The sequence below is a fragment of the Arachis hypogaea genome, chromosome 8, assembly GCF_003086295.3.
Source record: "Arachis hypogaea cultivar Tifrunner chromosome 8, arahy.Tifrunner.gnm2.J5K5, whole genome shotgun sequence".
Taxonomy (NCBI): Eukaryota; Viridiplantae; Streptophyta; class Magnoliopsida; order Fabales; family Fabaceae; genus Arachis; species Arachis hypogaea.
In genome coordinates, this window is record NC_092043.1 from 50,953,899 (window position 1) to 50,975,682 (window position 21,784).

General features: G+C 32.5%; 5 protein-coding genes across 5 annotated transcripts; 3 read left to right on the top strand and 2 right to left on the bottom strand.

The window, feature by feature from the left end:
• The first annotated feature begins 3,013 nt into the window (after positions 1 to 3,013).
• Positions 3,014 to 5,213, top strand: LOC112708496 (septum-promoting GTP-binding protein 1-like). Its single transcript, XM_025760637.3, has 6 exons — positions 3,014 to 3,377; positions 3,455 to 3,566; positions 3,652 to 3,748; positions 3,859 to 3,898; positions 4,014 to 4,097; positions 4,671 to 5,213. The coding sequence occupies exons 1-6, from the start codon at positions 3,084 to 3,086 to the stop codon at positions 4,833 to 4,835; spliced, it is 792 nt and encodes a 263-aa protein (XP_025616422.1). The 5' UTR covers positions 3,014 to 3,083; the 3' UTR covers positions 4,836 to 5,213.
• A 490-nt stretch (positions 5,214 to 5,703) lies between these two features.
• LOC112708196 (uncharacterized) lies at positions 5,704 to 8,669 on the bottom strand. Its single transcript, XM_025760367.3, has 4 exons — positions 8,147 to 8,669; positions 7,279 to 7,443; positions 6,413 to 6,492; positions 5,704 to 6,063 (listed from the first exon to the last, which is right to left on the bottom strand). The coding sequence occupies exons 2-4, from the start codon at positions 7,390 to 7,392 to the stop codon at positions 5,985 to 5,987; spliced, it is 273 nt and encodes a 90-aa protein (XP_025616152.1). The 5' UTR covers positions 7,393 to 7,443; positions 8,147 to 8,669; the 3' UTR covers positions 5,704 to 5,984.
• A 180-nt stretch (positions 8,670 to 8,849) lies between these two features.
• Positions 8,850 to 11,946, top strand: LOC112708194 (uncharacterized). The gene is made up of 3 exons (XM_025760366.2): positions 8,850 to 9,263; positions 9,617 to 10,009; positions 10,987 to 11,946. Exons 1-3 carry the CDS (start codon positions 9,027 to 9,029, stop codon positions 11,506 to 11,508), a joined length of 1,152 nt encoding a protein of 383 aa, XP_025616151.1. The 5' UTR covers positions 8,850 to 9,026; the 3' UTR covers positions 11,509 to 11,946.
• Positions 11,947 to 12,581: 635 nt separating this feature from the next.
• On the top strand, positions 12,582 to 15,327 carry LOC112708198 (SNAP25 homologous protein SNAP33). Its single transcript, XM_025760370.3, has 6 exons — positions 12,582 to 12,863; positions 13,267 to 13,833; positions 14,017 to 14,110; positions 14,199 to 14,329; positions 14,715 to 14,812; positions 14,985 to 15,327. Exons 2-6 carry the CDS (start codon positions 13,342 to 13,344, stop codon positions 15,082 to 15,084), a joined length of 915 nt encoding a protein of 304 aa, XP_025616155.1. The 5' UTR covers positions 12,582 to 12,863; positions 13,267 to 13,341; the 3' UTR covers positions 15,085 to 15,327.
• Positions 15,328 to 15,370: 43 nt separating this feature from the next.
• On the bottom strand, positions 15,371 to 19,934 carry LOC112708197 (heparanase-like protein 1). Its single transcript, XM_025760369.3, has 10 exons — positions 19,648 to 19,934; positions 18,183 to 18,447; positions 18,037 to 18,073; positions 17,626 to 17,806; positions 17,355 to 17,503; positions 17,040 to 17,273; positions 16,605 to 16,794; positions 16,363 to 16,488; positions 16,168 to 16,270; positions 15,371 to 16,077 (listed from the first exon to the last, which is right to left on the bottom strand). Exons 2-10 carry the CDS (start codon positions 18,390 to 18,392, stop codon positions 15,664 to 15,666), a joined length of 1,644 nt encoding a protein of 547 aa, XP_025616154.1. The 5' UTR covers positions 18,393 to 18,447; positions 19,648 to 19,934; the 3' UTR covers positions 15,371 to 15,663.
• Between the last annotated feature and the right edge of the window lie 1,850 nt (positions 19,935 to 21,784).

Sequence of the window (21,784 nt, forward strand, 5' to 3'; positions counted from 1 at the left end):
TTTCTCAACACAGTAATAGAACTTCATATGCATGTCTGTTTTTAATTTCCAGAGTTTTTTGTGTTAGAGCTGTTCTAGAACTCCAATTGAAGTAAGGTTGTTAATACTTTAAAGATTTTGTGAAGGAAAAAGTGATAAGAGGCTAGCGAATGTTACTTGCTTGTTAAGTAAGTATCTTATTCTCATGATTGTTAACTTAATCACAGGCATTATTCCAGAGGGATTGATGATTTATCAGCTGCAATTCTTCGAACTAAAAAAGATCCATGACAAAAGGCTTTCAGACCAGGATTGCGCCATTGGATGCTTCCTTGCTTTGATTGTATTCTTTGTTAGAATGCTTTGTCAATGCACCAAATTCAGATCAAAGGCTAAGCAATCTGATGATCAAGAAATTCAATCAAAATTGCTAAGCAGAAATTAGAGAGATACTTAAGCACAAGTTTAGTGGTGAATCAATCTAGTTCCTAACCCTCTTAATCAACCTTGAAAGTTTTTCTTTTATGCTTTGTAATATTTCTCTTACTTTTGTTATACAATTGTAAAAATGATCATATATAGAAAGTGTTTTTACACTGTAAAATGTAAATAGTTTTATTTTGAGGAATACAATATATGCTAAGATCCGGATTAGAGTAAAGAATGTTTTTTATTCTTGAAATTTGGTTAAAAATTTTAAAAATATTCATAAATTTTATTTTATTTTTATTTTGTCCTAAAAATTTTCTATTTATTTTAAATGTATCATTGATAATTAATTTTGTCTTAAAAATTTTCTATTTACATTAAATATATCGTTGACAACAATTTTTTTTAAAATTTTAGAAACAATTTAGCAATAATATTTGACAAATATGAGCTAATTATTTGTGTTAAAAATTATCTTTATGAAATTGTTACTGAATTAGTATTAATTTTTTTAAAAAATTAGTTGTTTAAGAGAGATATCTTTAATATAAATAAAAAATTTTGATACAAAATTAAAAATAAAATAAAATTTAAAAATATTTTTAAAATTTTTAATAATCTTTTAAAACAAAAAAATATATTTCATCCTAAGAAACACCACTTTTATATTGTTATAAGTAACATTATTCAAAGGGTTAAACCTTTTGGATTTAATCTGGTTTATCCAAAAGTATTAGCTCCTAATCAGTAACAAATTGTTCTCTCTTGCAATAAAATATAACAAATTAAGTTTAATGATCTTATCCTATAGATCTAGACTTTCAAGCCTCAGCTACCATCAAAGCTAGTAATTTTTTGGAGGAATCTTTGTATCTCACCAACTGCATTCATATTATTAAGATTTTTTCTTGGTTAATGTGTCTTAATGAGTTCAGTATTATTATAATTAGAATTTAGCTTATAGGTGTTCTCATACATGTTAACATGATAAAATTATCTATTAAAAAAGTTTTTATAAAAAAATATATAAAACTTAAACTTGTAATGCATTTACTATGTATTTATTAGAATAAAAATTTAAATTTTTTAATAATAATAATAATAATAATATTAATATAAATTCTTAAGACATTGATTAACTAAACCTATATAATTATCCTATAGAGAGAGATGCCTCCAGTTTGCCCCTTGTTTTTTAAAAATATTATTTCTTTGTTGTTTAAAGGAAGATAGTCATAATAATTGTTAGATACACAAATCTGTATAAATAAATAAATAAATAAATAAATAAATAAATAATTATGCATTATTATAGAATTGGGCAAGACTCCATAACTGATTAAATAATTTCAGCATGTGGGTCTTATGGCCTATAATTATAAAACTTACGTTAAAATTATTCATCTAAATAAACAATATTACAATATGGGCAGTCTCCCAATCCACATGTTTTCTTTGGGAACATGTTTACAACCTATGCATGATCTTGTCTTGTTTTTCAGCTGCAAAGCTTATTTGTTTATCCTTTCTGGGTAAAGCAAAAGCTTATTTTTTAAAATTAAAAGAAAAAAGGACCTTCTACTTCCTTTAATTATTTCATATATGCTTTGTATTTGGTATTACATTTTATTAATTTATTTTTTTTGGTATTTATTAATTTATTTAATATTTATAACTGACAATACATTTTTCATTTTTCATCATGCAATCATATGAGTTGGTTAGAGTAGTCTATAATTCTCTTAGAATTTAAATTTTGCCTAGGGAAAATGCAAGATATAGTCTATTAATATTATTGCCAGCTTAATTGAACTGCCAATAATAACTAACAAAATTATACACAGACATAAATCCAAAATATAAAAAAATAAAAAAGAAAGACAAATTCAAGCCAAAAATGATTCTTCATCATTTTTATTATGGCCTTAAAATTTAATAAATTAAAATAATTCTTAATTGAATCAAGAAATTAAAGATGTGTCTGTGCAAATGATTACTGTATTTCATATTAACTTTACTCCAACAAATATTGAGAACCTTTAGATAAATAAAAATCAATTCACAACTATAGAAATCTCTTGTGATCAAGTTTTATTTCATATTTCACCATGATAGCCTTTTGAAAATGACTATATATCTATTTTTTTTAAGTTTAATTACTCTATTTATTTCTATAATTTCGTCAAATTTTTAATTAAGTCTCTATATTTTTTTCTTTTAATTGAGTCTTTATACTATTTTTAAAATTAAAAATAGTATAAAGATTTAATTAAAAAGAAAAAAATATAAAACCCTAATTATAAATTTAATAAAATTATAGAATTAATAAAATAATTAAACCTTTTGAAAATGACAATTTATCCATTTTTTTTATTTTTTCCCCTCTTTTTGTTAGAGTTATTTCAAATTGAGTCAACTCTTTTAATTTAAAGACCCTCTTCCCTTCCATAAATGTACAGTCTAATTTTGAAGTAACTTGAGTCTGAAGGTATCATCAATTATTCTTCAGAACATGTCAAAATATAATAGGGAATACTCCTATAATATATACATATTTTTTTATTCCAACAATGCCCTTTCTCTTTATATACTCATGAGAATGAAGGTAACAAAGCGCACACACAAAACACAACAAAACAGCAAACATATTTTTCAACGAAAAGAAACAACAAAACATGTTCCAGCTTCGCCGGAGTGTCATCCGAGGCAGCCTCTGCCGCCGCATTCAGCACCGCATTTCCATCCTCCGGCGATACATTCATCGCCTCTTCCACCACTTCCTCCTCTGCTCCCCTCCTTCCCTCTACCGCCGCATGCTGTTACCATCCTCCTCCTCCTCCGCCGTGGAGTTGGTGGAGCCGGTAACACCACCTCATCAGCTTCTTCACACACATGACATGGACTCTGACTTGGTTTCATTGAAGATAAGCCTCTTGGGTGATTCCCATATTGGAAAAACAAGCTTCTTGGTTAGCCTTCTTAATCAAACTTTAATCTATTTTGATCAGCTATTGAATTCAAATTTTAATGGTTTTTATTGTTGTAGATGAAATATGTAGGTGCTGAAACTGAAAAAGATAAGAAGCAAGGTGAACACCATAGCAAAACTTTAATTGTAGAAGGTGCTCGAATCTCATATTCTATCTGGGAAATAGCAGGTACCTACCTACTTACATACATACATGATTAAGATACAAGTTAAGATTTTTTTGTGGTAATTAGTTAACTAATTAATCCATGCAGGTGATGAAAAATCAGAGGACCAAATCCCATTAGCATGCAAGGACTCTGTGGCAATTCTGATTATGTTTGATCTCACTAGTAGATGCACACTAAACAGGTATGAACATGATCTGCTGTTTGTTTTAGAATTCAACCTAGTTGGCTTAGATGAGTTCCCACCAATCTGATTTCAATTTTATTGCATGGTTGTGAATTGGTTGATTTCAGTGTCATAGGGTGGTATAAAGAAGCCAGGAAATGGAACAGGGTATATTATTATATATTTTGGCATTGTGATTTATATATGATGAATCTTGTTTATTGAGGTGTTAAGGCAGTTTTTCAAGAATGTTTGTTAATGATGTGTGCTTAAATTTTTGCAGACAGCAATTCCAGTATTGGTAGGAACCAAGTTTGATGATTTCATTCAGCTCCCAATTGATATGCAATGGACCATAGCCAGTCAGGTAAAATTTAAAGACATTCTTAATTGATCATCTACCATAAAAAAGTTAAGGTATAATACTCCTGCATCTAGTGAAAATAAAATTAACCCTCAGTCATAAACAAGTAGTATTATTTTGATACATTGAAAGTGTAAAACATTTTACATAACCGTTTAATCACATAATTTTTTTTATGACTATTCACACGGTCAATATCAATATAGTTATTTTTACACTGATAATATATCAAATTTAAATTGATATCAAAATAGACCAAAATAAACCAGTTATTTCCCTTTAAAACCGAGTAGAATTGCCTGCATAACTTTAAAGAATCTCTGCAAACTGGTTCATACCTAATATTCAATTAATCATATGGACCCCATGTTTGATTATTTAGGAAAAAAGTAAAAAACAATGCATGTTTAATGATCATTGAACCTAAAGGAAAACGAATCCACCACCTCCCCATATTCTCATGCCTATTAATTAACAAGCACAGCATGTTGAGTACCATAAGCTTTAGAAGACAGAATATCATATATTAAACAAGATGATAATTGATGTTTGTGATGTGTTTGTCACATGGAACAGGCAAGAGCATATGCCAAAGCCCTCAATGCAACATTGTTCTTTTCAAGTGCCACCTACAATATCAATGTCAATAAGGTCTTCAAATTCATCACTGCCAAACTTTTTGACTTACCATGGACATTGGAAAGAAATCTTAATGTTGGAGAGCCAATAATTGATTTCTAAATGGATACATAGAATGGTCAAAGTGCTTTTCATCTTATTAAGTACTCAGTCAACCGGGCCTCAAGAGAGTTGGCAAACCTCATAGGGCAATCGAGTTGTTAGGTTGAGATATTGATCCTTTTTTTTTTTTGAAGTTCTACACTCTATTTAAAAGTGGAGATGATGAATCAACTTGGTGTTTTAGAAAAAAAAGGTAAGTACTACAAATATTTCTATAGAGAACCAAGGATTAAGCTTGAATTCATGCTCTTGTCATTTTTATATGAGGGACAGGGACATGTCCAACCCACCATCAAAATGTAATAGGACTACGTGATATGTATTTAGATTGAATGAAAATAATGGCGTGTTTCCTCATGGATCGCAATTATTGTGCCTTTTTCATTCATGTTATTTTGTTTTCCTTGGCAATTTTTATTCAATGAGTTCAATATAAACTCATTTTGCAAAAGAACATTTTACTTTGAAACTTAATATAAACTAATTACAGAAGACTTATCACATGGCTCCATTGATATAAGATATTACAGAGTAAAGCGCCAATTTTTCTTTGAAGTTGGAATCGTTATTTAAGTTTTTCTTTGACATTTGAAAGATAATAATCAAGTACCTTACAAAGTAAATATAATTGCAAACTCATTTGTCTAATTTAAATTATTGGATACAATATTATTTTTGTCCCTGCATTTTGGATAAATAATTGTTTCTAATTTTTTTCCCTTCTATTTGTATTCCAAACATTTCAAAAGTAACTCAATGTCCTAACGTAAAAAGAATGATACTTAAATTTTGAAAGACAACATTATCATTCCTTAGGAAAGAGGTATGCTTTATCATTTTAATTCTACAGCAAGTGGTGGAGCAAGGATTTGCAAACACTGGAATTTATATTCTATGTAACAAACATGCTATTTGTGGCGATTATAACAATGAACATGTGATCAAGAAATTATTGTTATTTCAACAATGCAAGTGGCCATGTTTTTTATTGGACAAGCAACATGCCAACATATGCCGCAGAACAAGATGCATATAATGCCTATTTTGCATGGCAAAACAACAGAGATAGATTTAGTTACATATGATTTGCATAAAAAGCATCCATGTTGAGTGATAAAGTTGAAACCAAAGGGATTCGTAGGAATGGCATTACTCAACTTTTACAGGTTTCTCCTCTCTCTTTGGAGGTTCCAAATCCAGATAGGTAAATGGCTCTGTTGGTTCCTCACTGCAAAATCCAAAACTGTCATAAGCAACATGACAAAACATTCGCAAAAATGCAATTGGAAAACTTTTAGGGGCTATTTGTGAGATAGGAAAACTCCTGCCCACAATAAAATTGCCAGCTTCATTGTATGCGCGTCAAGAAATAGTTGATATGATTCTAATAATGACTAACTCTTTGCATAAAGCCTCTCTAGGTTTCAAGAACTTATGGAGTAACCTAATGTAATATAGCAATAGTATATACTATATAGACATGCGTATGTTGAAATTGAATGTTGAACTAATTCACAACATTCAGTAGTAAAGATATTCATAGTCCAGCATAGATAGATGATAACAATAATACTCACCCAGGTTTAGAACGCATGCATTTCCAGAAGAGCTTGAAAGGCCCTGGAACTGTCTTAAATGGGTTTCCCTCGAAACAAGCCTGCACAATTTGAGATAATAACAGCAAGTTTATACCAACTAAATAAAGATAACAAGCTGAAATAACCATAGACCTCAAAACTCAACTCACATTAGCCATTCTATCATGGCCATTCTAATAGGTTATATACTTATATATATACACATACAAAATTTGCATATTTCTCTCCTTTATGTTGTGTTCTAATATGAGATTTCAACAAATTTTACACATTGAGACACAATTTAGAAAGAGTCATGTTAGTAGCAAGAATGCTTCCATTGTCACTATGAAAACTATGAAACTTGGGACTCATTTACAATTTTCTCAGGGCAAAATTGCACGAAATGAAAACCAAACAATCATGAACATAGAAAGAATAAAAACAAAACAAAATAAAATCAAAATGAAAAACAACAAAAGCAACATGCGACTTAAATATATGTTTGGCCCTTTATGAATGTTTAAGGAAATCCAAGTTAAATCCCGTTGGGCCAGATACACATACTATGTAATAACAATAACAATGGCACTGAATGATGAATAGTACATTTCATTGACTTGCAGCTTATCCCGATTTTGGAACCGATTGTATCGGATTTTTTTTATGTTAACAATATAACTTATCCTGATCCTTCTGCTCTAATGGCTATGGCCAAAGGGTTGGCGGTTCGTGATCACAATTCACAATAGAAATTACAAAATGGACCTCATAAAAATGCAAACTATGGAACACAAATGAAACGATTTTGAAAGAAAAGAAGACAACTGGAAAAAATGGGGTGAAATTGATGAAGGGGGTTTCACCTGAACGACATCTTCAACACGGTCGTTACATCGGTGGGCTTTGGGTTCACGATGACCCTCTCCGGTGATTCCCCATGGACTCTCTCTCCTTGGCACTGGCCTCGGTTCGCTCATCTTCTTCCTCTAATCCTCTTCTTCTTCTTCTTCTTCTTAGTTCAACTGAACCTTTTTTAAATAGAAATAAAATTATAAAAGATTCAACATATAATTTTAAATATTAAAATTCAATGATTTCTAAGCTAATAGAATTCAAAGTTTCACAACTTTACATAATAACTTGTCTATAATTTATTATTAAAAATTCACAAACAAGTTTAAACATCAAAATTTCACTACAGTACTAGCAATGTCATGTTAAGGGAAACATGCAATGTATTTGTGAGATGCCACTAAATGAAACTACAGTACTAGCAAGCTCAAACCTTATTAGAAATATCATTTAACATTGAACATTTGATCCACGAGATTGTAAATCAATAAATAGAAAGAAAAAAAAATCTCCCTAATATTGTTGGTAGCAATGTCATGTTCTCATATCAGATTTATATTCACAATGCAGTTCGATTTAAATTGATATCAAATACTTATATCACAATTTTTTATATGAACTTATAAAATTTCGGTTTTCTAAAGTTCTGTAACAATTGAAAAATTCAATGCTGGATTGATGGCTAATAACTTAATAGTTTGATAATACAGCAGTGTAAGTGATGAAATTTTGTAATTTTTGGCATTAGGTAAAAGGTAAATGTATCCAAACATGCATATCACGAGAACCAATTGCAATCTTGCTAAATTCAACCGCACTTGCTTTTGTCTATCAGCTGCAAAGTTTGAAAATTAACTGTCAAAGTTTGGGAAACAGTACCACAGAGAGCCAGATCAGCTGCAGAACAGTTCGAAGAAGTGGAGGAAGGCAGCAGACAAGCCGGAGAAGGGAACGGTGGAGCTTGAGGCAGCAGATCTGATGCCACCGAGCAACGACGACTCGCGGACAGCAGCGGCAACGGAGCTCGAGTACAAGACAGCAGCGGCAGAACTCAGGCCTCGGGGAGAGAAAGAACGTCAGCAACACAGGGAAGAGAATCGCTACGGAGCTTAGGGGCGCCGGCGAGAGCAAGAAGCGACGCCGACTGGAGGGTGATGTGCCGGAAATGGAGAAAACGGCGGGGATGAGTGTGAGTAACACGAATTTATTCAATTTTTAAAGACGAATTCGATATTTATTCAAATTTTTTACGGTGATGACTCCCCTGCAATTGATAATTTCCCGTGTTTAATAACGGCGAAAATTTAGGTCCGATCGACTTCCGGTGAAGTGTTTAACTGATTTTTTGTTTGACCAAATTTTGATGCAACGGCTCTTGATTATCAATTTTACGTCTCGCTGCACCTAAATTTTACCTTTTAATATTTTTCTCGTCGATTTGAAAAAAAAATCAAAACTAAGAAAAAAAGCAGAGGTATTAAATGAAAGCCCATTAGTCACCAAAAACGTGGAAGCCCATTAATTAAAAAAGGCCCAGAAACCAAAAAAAGAGAAGCAGCTATTAGCCCTTGAATCCTTTCTCTTTAGGAGATTTGCTTCTGCAATTTCATTTCCGATTTAGGTTCACCTGTGTGCGCTTCTTCTCTCTCTTTCTCTTTCTTCGACCTTCCGAATTCCGATCATGCTGTTTCTGTTGTTGCAAATGTAACATCATCAGTTGAGAGAGTGGCCACACTGTAAACCCTAAACCCCCAAAATTATGTATCCACATCAGCAGCAGCAGCAGATGCAACATTTCTATCCATCTTCAAACCCATTCCTTTGGGCTTCAGAACCTTCTATTCACCCTCCTGGAACCGACCCAGTTCCCAATTGCAGCTCCTATCTTTCAAATTCAACCCTTTCCGTTGCTCCTTCTTACTCTTATGCTGCCCCACAATCAACTGATCCTCAGAATTGGATCGTTAAACAACCTGAATCCGTTGGATATGATGCTGTAAGTATACCAAAGTTTTCAGCTTTAGGACATTTGGTTCTTTTCTTGTGTTATGCTACTTGGGGTGCATTTATTGATATTGTTTGAACTTAGAAGGCTATTTATTTATATAACTTGCATATAAACATGATTAACGGTGGGAGGAGGAATCTTGATTATGGAATTTTAGGTATTGATTATGGAATGCTTAGTTTTTGATAGGGATGATAGAAATGCAATTAGGGAGGTAAAGTGCACTTGATATCAGTACCGAAAAAGGAAAAGTTTATTTAACCTTTGTCCTCTTGGATTGTAGATGATTTATACTCAAATTTGCATTTTGGTTCTGGATTCCATTGATTCTGATAATGCAGGCTGTTGGATCATCATCATCAATGTCTTCAAGTTTGCCTTTGACTTACGACGGCACATGGTTACAGCAAATTTTCACTCATGAGACGGCTAACCAAACCAAAGGCTCCAAATCAATGAGATGTGAAGTTTGCAAAATCGATTGTAATAGCAAAGACGTTTATGAAAAGCACATATTTGGAAAGAAACACAAGAAGAATATGCAGATAACTGCTAATCCCGTGCTAGCAAATGTACAAAGTCAAACAAGTGTATGCAGCGAGGTAAAGAAACGGAAGCTTTCAAATGGTGGTGCACCCGTTGATTCTACGAAGGTTTGCACAATTTGCAACATTGTGTGCAACAGCCAGGATGTATATAACAAACATATAGCAGGAAAAAAGCATGCGGCTCAGGTGAACTGTAATTTGAATTATCCTTTTGTTTTCGATGCATAGGTTGTAGATTTTGCTTCCCTTTTTTTCTCCTTATTCATGTATATTTATGCCATGGTTCATGATTTCTTTTAGAGCTTATCCAAACACCCGCTTGTAGCATAACTTGTTGTATTAAACTTGTTTCACAAAGAAATTGATATTACCCAGCTAAATTCCAAAGAGTCCAAACGACATTGCACGATGAATCTCTTAATATTTAAAGGGATCTCTCGTAGCCCTGCAACCCTGCCTCACAAAAGTTGGATGAAACCAAAATCCCTAATTAAGGTGTGCCAATTTCTGGCGATGTTTTATTTGGGGGCAAGTTGAATTGAATGGTAGGAGCAGAAGGAGAAGCTGATGATGAGAGTATTATAGGCATAAGCTGCAGCAATATATTTGCGCATCGTGTTCTCATAGTACACGAGTTGTTGCAGCTATGTTGAATGTGCCATAATGCTAATCTGAGGCTCCTTTCTCTCATTATTCCTAAGCATTAATCACTAAACCTTATGAATTCTTAACCACTGAATTCCAAGCGGGTTTTGATTTGTAGAACTGGTTCGCTAAAGCTACTAATGGAATGGTTATGACTGTTTAACCTTGGAGCCAATAACTTTGGAATACTTACTCCTTCATATTTAATGACTTCTCTTTAAATGATATGCCAATCAAGTATATCCATTATCCGATATTTAACTTTTGATGACGGAGGATACTATGAATTGTTAAATTCGTGTTTTAAATTATATATTATCAGGTTTAAAATTGGGTCTGTCGATGTTATTGGCTTATGGTTAACTGCTTGCAATCCTTATTATTTCTCTGTCCTCATTTTCTCTGCTTGTATTTTATACTTGGATCAATTAAGCTTGTTGTATTCAAAGACCACATTTCACTGGGTTAAGGGAACAATTAGATCTTTCTAACTCGAGTCATCTTTGATCATTTGACAGGTTGCGTTGATGTCCAACAACGGGATTGGTCCATACATTGCTGCATTTAAGAGTCAAGGTATTGGTCCTTGGAAAAAAGCACCAAAGAAGGTCAAGGTTATGCAACCTGTATGGTGTGACACTTGCAAGGTTACTTGTAATAGCAGGGATATGTATGTTTCACACTTAGCGGGGAAGAAACATCTCAAAAACTTGGAGAAACAGTCAAAACCAGAAGCCAGTGCAAATGCCACCAAACTGTTAATTGGCCCGCAGGAAAAGCCGAATACTGATAAAGTGAAATCGGAGGAAAAGCCGGATACCGATAAACCAAAAGCAAAGAAGGCTAAGGACTTGGATATGGAGGCAAAGAAGCTCAAGGTTGTAGAAGGTGGCACTGCTGCAGATTCTGTTAGGACGTGCACTGCTTGTAATGTTGTATGCAACAGCGAGACAGTTTTCAATGCTCACCTTGCTGGCCATAAACATGCTGCTATGGTGAAGAAGCAAAATTTGGAGTCAAATGGGACAACTGCTAGCTGAGATTATTAATTTATTAGTGCCAACATGTGATCAAAATTTGTAGAGCTAATACTGTGATCACTGTTTTTTGCTTGTCATTTCAATTTCAAAGTCTTTGATCTGGCATTGTATTGTATAGCTTCTTAGGGCGTACTTTTATGTTTGGATTGGTGGAAGGAGATGGAACAATAGAGTTCTCAAATCTTCTTTATCCTATTACATTTTGTCAACCATACTCTGTTTGACATTTCTGAGTTTAAACTGACATTACCATCTAATTCAAAACAAGTCCAAATGTAAAGAAAGGATAAATTGATATGCTATTCTTAATAGAAAAATGTTACGGCTACACAAAAAATTAATGATTATGTATGTATATAATTACATGTAGTATTTAACTTACTTTTTATGCTTATTTTGTATTTTAATATGGAATTTATAGTTACTGATTTTGATGTATATGTTGCATAGTTCACCAATCAACTTTTGTGCTCTCTTTCTTTTCAAAATTTTTTCAAATTTAACTATACATATTTATTGAAATGACAACACAATAACAAAGGTTTATTTCATTAGATAAGGTTAATTAGATGGATTAAACAATGTCATTATGTCTTATTATGTATCATATATCATATTTATTAAGATAATCAGTAAATTTAATTGAACATTTATAAATTTTAAAAATATACAAAAGATATCTTTTATTAATTGCAACATGTTTTTTTCTTTCTATAATATTCACTATTCAATTGGTAAGTTATTAAAATCCAAAAATAATATTTAAGAATTTGAATATCCAAAAAAAATATTTAAAAATTTAATTTTTATTTATCTATAAAAAAATAAAATAATTTTACACAAGTATTCAATTGAATATTATCATATCATAAAAGAAACTAATCTTTAAATTTATCATATCACTTATTAGTTATCAAAAATGTTTAATAACAAAAAAAATTTAGTCAAAATCAGACAAAATTTATTTAATGAACATTAAATAAAATAAATTCTGGTTTGTTTTTTTTTTTAGTATTACCTTTAATTATAAAGGATAATATTTAAAAGATACATAGCTACCGTGATTAGTTATTAGCATTGGATTATGTATGAATATCATTCAATATATTCTTTTTTTTAACAGAATGGATAAAGAACAAGTTAATAAATGATCAAATAAATTTTATTTGACGAGGTTGAATCTTGACTGCTTCCATTTCCATTTTGCATTTACAAAGCTTCCTTGTCCGCGTTTACTTTGCCAATTTCAAACTTCAATCCAACCCTCTCTATCTCTCTCTCCTCTTCATTGCGCGTCTCGTGTTCTTCAACTTTGCTGTTCTCATTTCTCGCACTCTTCCTTACATTTCTTCAAGGTAACTAACTATCTCATGCTTCCTACTTTTTTTATCACTTCAATTTTCGATCTTTTCATGTGGTTTCTGCTATTCCTTCGTGATTTCTTTCTCATTTTTCTGTTATACATGGTTTCTGTTAAAAAAAATAAAAACTTGGGATGCTGTTTTTGTTGTTTTTCTTAGCAGCTATTTTGTCAAGTTTCGATTTTTTTACTTCAAAGTTTGTTGTGAATTTTGGTTTCGTGTTGACTAGGAAGAGTGAGAAAAGTAAAACTAGGAATCCCTAAATTCGATTTTTGAGGGTATTACAAACTCGCTGTAATTGATTACCTGATGAGTGTGCTAAGAATCTCGACTCTCTTTGTTTTTGTTTGTTGGCTTATATCAATGATTATTGAATAATTCTTGCTTGCATTTTTAGGTACAAGTTAATTTGTCTTGATATCAGATAGGATCATTGTTTTGTCTATATCTGATCAAATCCTTCTGAGAGAGAATGTTTGGTTCAAAGAAATCTCCTCTGAAAGCTGTTAAGCCTAGTTCTGCCGACCCTGCCTATCATGTTAAATCAGGTTCCAATCCGTTTGATTCTGATGATGAGACAAATGGTAACAGGAAGTATAATTCGGCGAGGAAGTCTGATCACCATGCATTAGTTTCACATGAAGTTAGCACAAACCCCTTTGATGTTGTTGATACCCACGGGCACGGTTCATCTTCATCTTACGCCTATTCATCTGCCGATCGGAACAGATATAAGAATGATTTCCGTGACACTGGAGGTTTGGAGAGTCAATCAGTGCAAGAGTTGGAGAATTATGCTGTTTACAAGGCTGAAGAGACCACCAAGTCGGTGAAGAACTCGTTGAAGATAGCTGAGGAGATAAGAGAGGATGCGACCAAAACTTTGGTGATGCTGCATCAACAAGGCGAGCAGATTACCAGGAGTCACAATGTCGCTGTTGACATTGACCAAGATTTGAGTCGGGTATTGTTCTTGTTATTGCATAGTTAATTAGCGCAATTGTTTTGGGCCTAGTGTATTGGTGGTTTCTTTGTGGTGTTATACCTTGGTGAAAACAATGTTGCCGCTTTTGTTGTGCGTTCCTTTCCAAGGAGAATATGAATGGCATTATCGACTAAATGTTCGTTATCTTATTACTGGTTGCAGGGAGAAAAGCTTTTGGGAAGTCTTGGTGGCATGTTCTCCAAAACTTGGAAACCAAAGAAGCCAGGCACAGTTAAAGGACCTGTCGTTTTCAGAGGTTAATATTATGTTTATCTGTTCACCTTGTAAATTTTAGTAATTTTAGGAGTATCTTGACCATTGACATTATGTTCTTCATGACACAGATGATCCAGTTAGAACGAAGGGCAGCCACTTGGAACAGAAAGAGAAGTTGGGACTGACTTCTGCTTCTAAAGGGCAGTCAAGGACACAGAAGGCACATTCTGACCCAAAAAATGCACTTGAAAAAGTTGAGGTATGTGTCAATGCAGTGAAGGTGTGTCCAATTATCTTGTGTTGTGATCAAGATAGTTTGCCATTGTCATAAACCATATCTTCGAATAACTTTTGATAGAAGCATCACATGAATGATTTAATACCTTGACATGTAGCATACACGAGCTTCTTTGGCCTTGAGGTGTAGAGTATACATACTGATCTTCTAGGGACCAAATTAGTAGTTTGCTCTTATTTAGAATATTGTATTTTTCTCATACCAATAACCTACCATGCTATAGTTATTATTATTATTCCAGCCTGGATGCTGCAATTTTTGTTTGTCATCCTCCCTTCATATTATTGTACAGTGTTCTCTTTGTTGTTACTGTTGAATTCAGATACTGAATAGTGTCCCGAAACAGGTTGAACATGGAAAGCAAGACGATGCACTGTCCGATTTAAGTGATCTGTTGGGAGAACTTAAAGGCATGGCTATTGACATGGGATCTGAAATCGATATGTAAGTCAATTGATTATGTGTTCTCTAATTTTACTTTCTAATAAGTTGTAGATATTATTGAACACCAATGTAGTTTCTTGTGAGGATTATAGTTTAACTGATTAACATTGATGCTTTCTCCGGTTATAGTTTAACTGGAAATTAACTATAAGTGATTTTGATAATGTTGCAGACAAAACAAAGCCCTGGATGGTTTTGAAACTGATGCGGATATGTTGAATATCCGCATGAATGGTGCCAATCAACGCGGGCGTCACCTACTCAGAAAATAGGCCGGTGCTGATGCAGATCATAATAAGATTGGTTTCAACTTGTGTTGTTTCCTTCCTACCCTGCTTCAACACTTTTCATTATTCTGTGGATGGGGATTTGAACATTCTATGAAACTAGTTTTGATGCCATCATCATCATCATGTACAATGCACTTTGTGGGGGCAAAACATTGTTTCTGTAATATAGTATTGATTTGATATTTGAGATTATTTATGAAATCTATATCATGATTCATACATAAACCTGCTAAGATAGAATTTGGGTTAACTTCAACTGAAACTAAAATAATTGAAACCAACAATTTTATTCACAAGTTCATTATACAACTTATATGTTTCTTCAAATATGATGTTATTGCAACAGCTATAATGCTCATTACTTACAATTATCATGAGATATGCAATTCCATGGTCCTAGTGTGTAGTGTACAACATTCAATAGATAAAACTTTAGAAGACGTGTGGTTTGTAAAAGATTTTCAAATTGCTGAAATCTTATATTGTAAAACCATTCAGATATAAGATTTTTGGTGTAAATTTTCTAAGAGTGTAAAAACATTCTTCTAACCACACATCCTTTTAAAGTTTTCGGTGCCTAGAACAAGCTGGGGCATCAAAGTTGGGGTATACAATAAATGCAATGGACAAAGGAGAGATATATATTGGAGAATGCACATTGCTTTTTACTGGCTCCAATGTTGGTATATCTCCCTCGTTTGTTAGCTTCAATGGAATACCATTCAGCACCATGGTTTGGCTTCTAAGGTAACCATCTTTTGGAGTTAAGTGGTACTCCTCTCTGAATGTCACATCTGATCCTTTCGCTCCGACCCAGGAGAACGCCCTCTTGAGGTGAGCAATGAATGAGTCATCGTCTTTCTGGGTGGTTTTGGCCGTGTTATTCTCTTCAACACTTGCGGTCACAGGGTTCCGAATGTTGAGTATGAAACGAGTCTGATTACTTAAGTTGATAAGTAGTAGTGTCACACCCTCCTGTATGATGAAATTGACGAGAATTTCAACAAAGCTTGAAAATTTTGAAACAAACAGAGAGCTTGTATTTTTCTAAGTTAATGAACTTACTCTGTCTTTTGAACAATGAGCATAAGTGCGCAAAAATGGGGAAGAAACATCACTTGAAACTGCAAGAACCCTCTTTCCCATTAGCCGATGCCACAAAAGTGCACTGTTCATACACAAGAACGGAAATAGATATGTTCAGCACTGATTTAGTGTTATAAATCTTTCTTGTTTTTGCAGCTATCAACTTCCACTTACCTGTAATAGTCAGGGTTGGGAGTGAAAGTGGTAACATTGATAAGGCCATAATTCCCTCCGATTAAAGTCTGCCGGCAATAAACTTTAGTGTTGTAGGTGGAAGCCATTCCAAGTTGATCCAAGTACCTGTAAGAAATTGAAATTTCCAAACTTACAATTAATGCACTCTATACTGCAGTGCATAAAAGAAAAACTCGATAGAATGTCAATGTCATAATCCTCGAATGGATGATGAAGATTACCAAAAGCTGTTCAAGAATGAGTTGGAAACAGAAGGACTGCCGCTGTTGTATGCACCGCCAGCTTCTCCTACCCATGCAGAAGACCAAGGACCATGTTCTTGAATGGTTTCTGTAAGATTGCGGAAAATATATTCTACCCTGCTCAAGCGTATAGGATCTAGAATTTTCCTTTCGAGATGCTGGTCGCTACCTGAAAAGGATAATTAACTACATCTGATTCTGACTGATTCCGGTCTAAAGTCTAAACTGCTTACAAGAAATTGGAAAAGTAGAAAAAGAAAGGATTATATAGATATATTACAATATCAAATACTTGGTACATTCCCTTTTATCTGTCACTGTCACTTCGAATGATAGATAAAATGAAATGGAAACAGTATTTGGTAAAAATGACAATAGTAGAAACTAGAAAGAGTTAGGTAAGTATAGACCAACCTGGTCCCAAATTATATAAGTGATGAGTCACAACATTGATTATGCCAGAACCTGAAACTTGAAGAAGCTTGTCATACCACTGCTTTTCATAAAATCCACCCGGTGCTACGAGTGAAGGTTTGAACTTGGAGTTCTCATACAATACATCAATAATTTGTTTGAGTTTAATCAAGTCTTTTCCATACTGCGCAACACCGACACTAGCACCAATGCCTTTACCACTCAACTCATTACCTACAGCAGAATATTCAAGAAAGGTAAGTCACAAGCATCAAACAGAGGATGACTTTAACAAATAAGTATCCGTTTTCCTACCAAGTTCCCACGAATCAATCTTGTATCCCTTCGAAACAGTGTATTTAAGAAAATCGTAAGTATTCTGAGGGTCCCAAGCTCCTTCCCAAACATTATGCCTAATCTGGTGCTTCCCATGGAGTGCATTCAGTCCAAAAATCACAATGGCTCTGCAAGTGTCAAAGTCCAATTAAATTACCACAGAAGCCATATAAGTATACAACTGAATATTAGAATGCAGCTAAGTTGGAAGTCATTCCGAAATCTCAACAAAGGGTGAAGAAATTCTCACCCTGTCTTATTGAAAAACTGATTCAGCTCATCCCACCTTTGCATGTGTAAACATCCCTTTGAAAATCCAAACAATCCACCACTCATCTTTTGAAATGGATGACAAGGAGTTTGCAGTCCTATATCATACAGCACCTGATCTTGCAAAGAACCTCCAAGTCTTATCCTCAAAGGCTTGAAAGCTAATCACACAACCATTATTCAAAGAATAACATCATACTTTAAGTCACTATACCGGATATGATACTCACGCCCTTCTCTTTTATATGTTATTGTCAATTTCTGATACTTCCTAGTATCCAAATACAGAGATCCAAGGATGTATCAAAAAGTAACAGTGACAGATAAAAAGTAACAGAGCAAGTATTAGAGAAAGCTTATTGTTACTGAACAAATGCAAATATACTCGAACCTTGGATAGCTTTGGCAAGGAAAGGATGAGTCAAATCCTGGAAAAATCAATCCACATTGAATTGAACAATGACTAAAGCTTCTTTTTCCAGAGTCCTAATTGGGAGAGGGAGTTGAATAGAAACATGAATTAAGAGAAATACTCACCAAATTTGAAACAGAAGAATGTCCCCATGGACAATGGTTGTAGTCACACTTATCATGAGGCCACCAATCAATAGTTGCACAGACATAGTTATCACCTGTTTCGGCTTTTGCTTGAGCTCCATCAACCAGAAGTGAACCATGTGCTATATCTTGACTTAAAGTAACGCGAAGAACACTCAAAAGAAGAAACAATGCAAGATGGATCCCCATTATTGGCTCAGTTACAGTGCTATCCAAGTCCAACACAACTAATCCAAACTAAGTTCTGTAAGGGATGAAAAGCTAAATTACACACATATCTTCTGGAGCTATATAGTATAGCAATTTTTTTGTGTCTGATTTCGAAGATATGAAATGATAAATGTTTTCAGACTAATATTACATAGTGATGAGTCGCTGTTAAATTGGCAACATAAATGTTTGATTTGCCTAAAGTGAAATATTTTTAATACTACGATCTTTTGAATTAATGTGGTATGTTCATAAATATTATGAACATTCTGATAACAATAACATACTTTACTCATAAACAGAAAAATAATAAGGGTGAATATTGTGATCTTCCGAATTAATGATGGCATGTCATAACTCATAAGTATTGAATATAACAATAACATACTTTATTTTAAAAAATAAAATAAAAAAGAGATGAATATTATGATCTTCTGAATTAAGGATGGCATGTCATATAGATGAGCTATAGTCAAATAGTAATGGTGAAGAGCAACACCAGTGCTTTGTGATAATTTAGGTAGCAATTCTAGTGATGAATTCACCAGGTAATGATAATATTCCCTAAGCAATTTTACCCACACTGGAAAGACTTTATCAGAAAAACAAATTTTCAACAAAAACATAATCACATGTCTAATTAAATCCCATCACAACATTAGACTGGAAAAGTCATGTAACAAATGAATAAATAGATAGATAACTTCATTGTGCCATTAATTAATCATGATAATCAGTTGAGCAGATGAAGCTCATTCTCCCTTAACAAAGTGCTTGATGGTTGATATCTCAGTTAAGAAAAAGAAAATAGTAATAATCATGATCTATTGTTAATCTTCAGTTTGAAGTTTGAAGACTCAGTCAAACAAGTTAGATTATTCTTTTCTTATCTAAGAAAACCCACTATAAATTCATCTCTGATCCAGTCAAAAGAAATTCAATAAATAAATAAATAAATAAATCTTTCCTGATTAAAAATAAAAAATTGTCACACAAAATATTTAAATATAATGAAAGATCTAAATCTAAATATATTCATAAGTCATAGAAAGATGTTTGTTTTTTTCAGCTGCCATCACTTTCCCAGAAGCTAAATCCAGATGTATAATCAGAACCCAACAAGACAAAAGAAAAATGAGAGACCCCCCAAAGAAGATGCAAACACAGATCAACAGAAAGGAACAAACTTTGATAAGAAGATAAGAACCCAGATGAGAGAAAGTAGAATGCTTACAGTTACAGTTACATCATCAATGAACAAGGGTCAATTGTTGTTGTGCAGCTTCAGAAACATCAATGTTCCATCCAACTCATTGAGCTGCGTGATGGGTCAATAATGGCGGTGGCTGCTTCTTCTTGTGACTGCTAAAAAAAGGTTCTTTTCTTTTTTATGTTGATATGGTTTTCACTTTTCAGAGACACTTCCAGTGTCCGTACAACAACAGCGGTTGTGCCTATCTGAGTTGTTAGCCACCCCACTCTACTCAATAATTATAATAATTAAAATGTTTAATTATCCTCTTAGTCTCTATAGTTTCGCAAAATTTTTAATTAGGTTTCTATGCTTTTTTCTTTTTAATTGACTCTTTATACCAATTTTTTTTCAATTGAGTCCCTACACTTTTTTTCTTTTTATTTAGGTCTCTATACCAATTAATTTTTTTTAGTTGAGTCCCTATAAAATTAAGTCAATTACTACTAAGAGACTTAATTAACAAAAAAAATTAGTGCAGGAACCCAATTAAAAAGAAAAAAATATAAAAACTTAATTAAAAATTTTATGAAACTATAAAGACCAACAAAATAATTAAACCTAATTAAAAATCCTAATTCATTCTTCAAATTATTCTCCTAAGTTCTAAAAAAAAGGTTTTCAATATTTTATCTTTTCATGTTTTTAAAATATAACATTATGTATTTAAATTTTTACTTTTTTTAAGTATTAAAAAAATAAATTAGAATTCCTAATCATTACTAATATCAATAGATTCTAATATCACGTGTGTTAATTAAACAAGAGTCGCAAAAATTGAATAAATATATTTAGGAATTAAGATATGAAAATCATATGATATCATATTAATAGTTTAAAAAATTATTTTAAAAGAATTATATAATTTTAGATTAAATTGGATCAATTCAATGCATTAGTTAAATAAGCATAAGGCCTAGTACATAATTGATGTTGTCAGAAATTGAAACTCTAGCTATAAGCATGAAAAATGTTTCTTAACTTGAATTTTCACTTTCAATTGATTGATCTATTTAGCTTACCGACAATACTTAATGTAAGCTCTCCAATATAGGGACTTAGATTTTGAAATAATTATTTTGCGGTTTGGAGAGGGTTGTCTTTATCAAAGGTGTCGGTAGTTACATTAAGCTTACTCTTTTGGGGGAAGACATTACCTCATATTGCATTTTATTTATTTCTAGAAGTGGCTTAGTTGGGTACAAATCATTGGAGAAAAAGAAAAACAGTTATTGAAGATTATATACTTTAATCTACAACAAGTTTCAACAATTAAGTATAAGCATTTAAATTACTTTTAACTAGAATGACTGAATGAGACCCACGAAACTGGTACGATGCACGCGATAATAAATATTAAAAATTATTATGTTTTGTAAAATTAAGTTAAATATATATATAAATTAAAGTTAAATTTAAAAAATGTTTTATTTAAAATAATTTGTAGTACAAAAAATTTAGATATTAAATTTTTAAAATGTGATTTTTAACACAATATTCCTAAAATTATTTGTATTTTGTTAATATATATATATATATATGTAAATAAAAAATAAATTACTGGTATAAGTTTTTACATTTTTTTGTGTTTGATATTGGAATAGTAGTGGTGTTTTTTTGAAATGTAAATTGTTGGATTATTATTCTGAAATGTGAAATCGTTTAATTAGAAAAGTAGAAATCGGATCGTCTGATTTGTTAGAAGTACAGAAAATGAACCGTTCGATTTATATTAGTACACAAATCGGACTATTGGATTTGTGAGAGGTACACAAATCGGACCGTCCGATTTGTGTTAAAAAAATTAAAAAATTTGAGGTACAGAAATCGGACGGTCCGATTTTTGTATCTCAAATTTTTTAAACAAAAATCGGACGGTCTAATTTGTGTACCTCCCACAGTTTTAAAAAATACCAAAAATTACCATATTAAGGTATATCACTCTTATTACTTCCATATTTAAATTTTTTAGCCTATGTTTTTACTCTTTAAGTATCAATTTCATTCTTTGTGTTTTTGTGAGTTTTCTTTTAATATCTACTTTTCTTCTTTTTTTAGTACATATAATTTTTCAATGACATTTACAATCAAAAAAATAAAAATGTGTAGAACTTTTTGT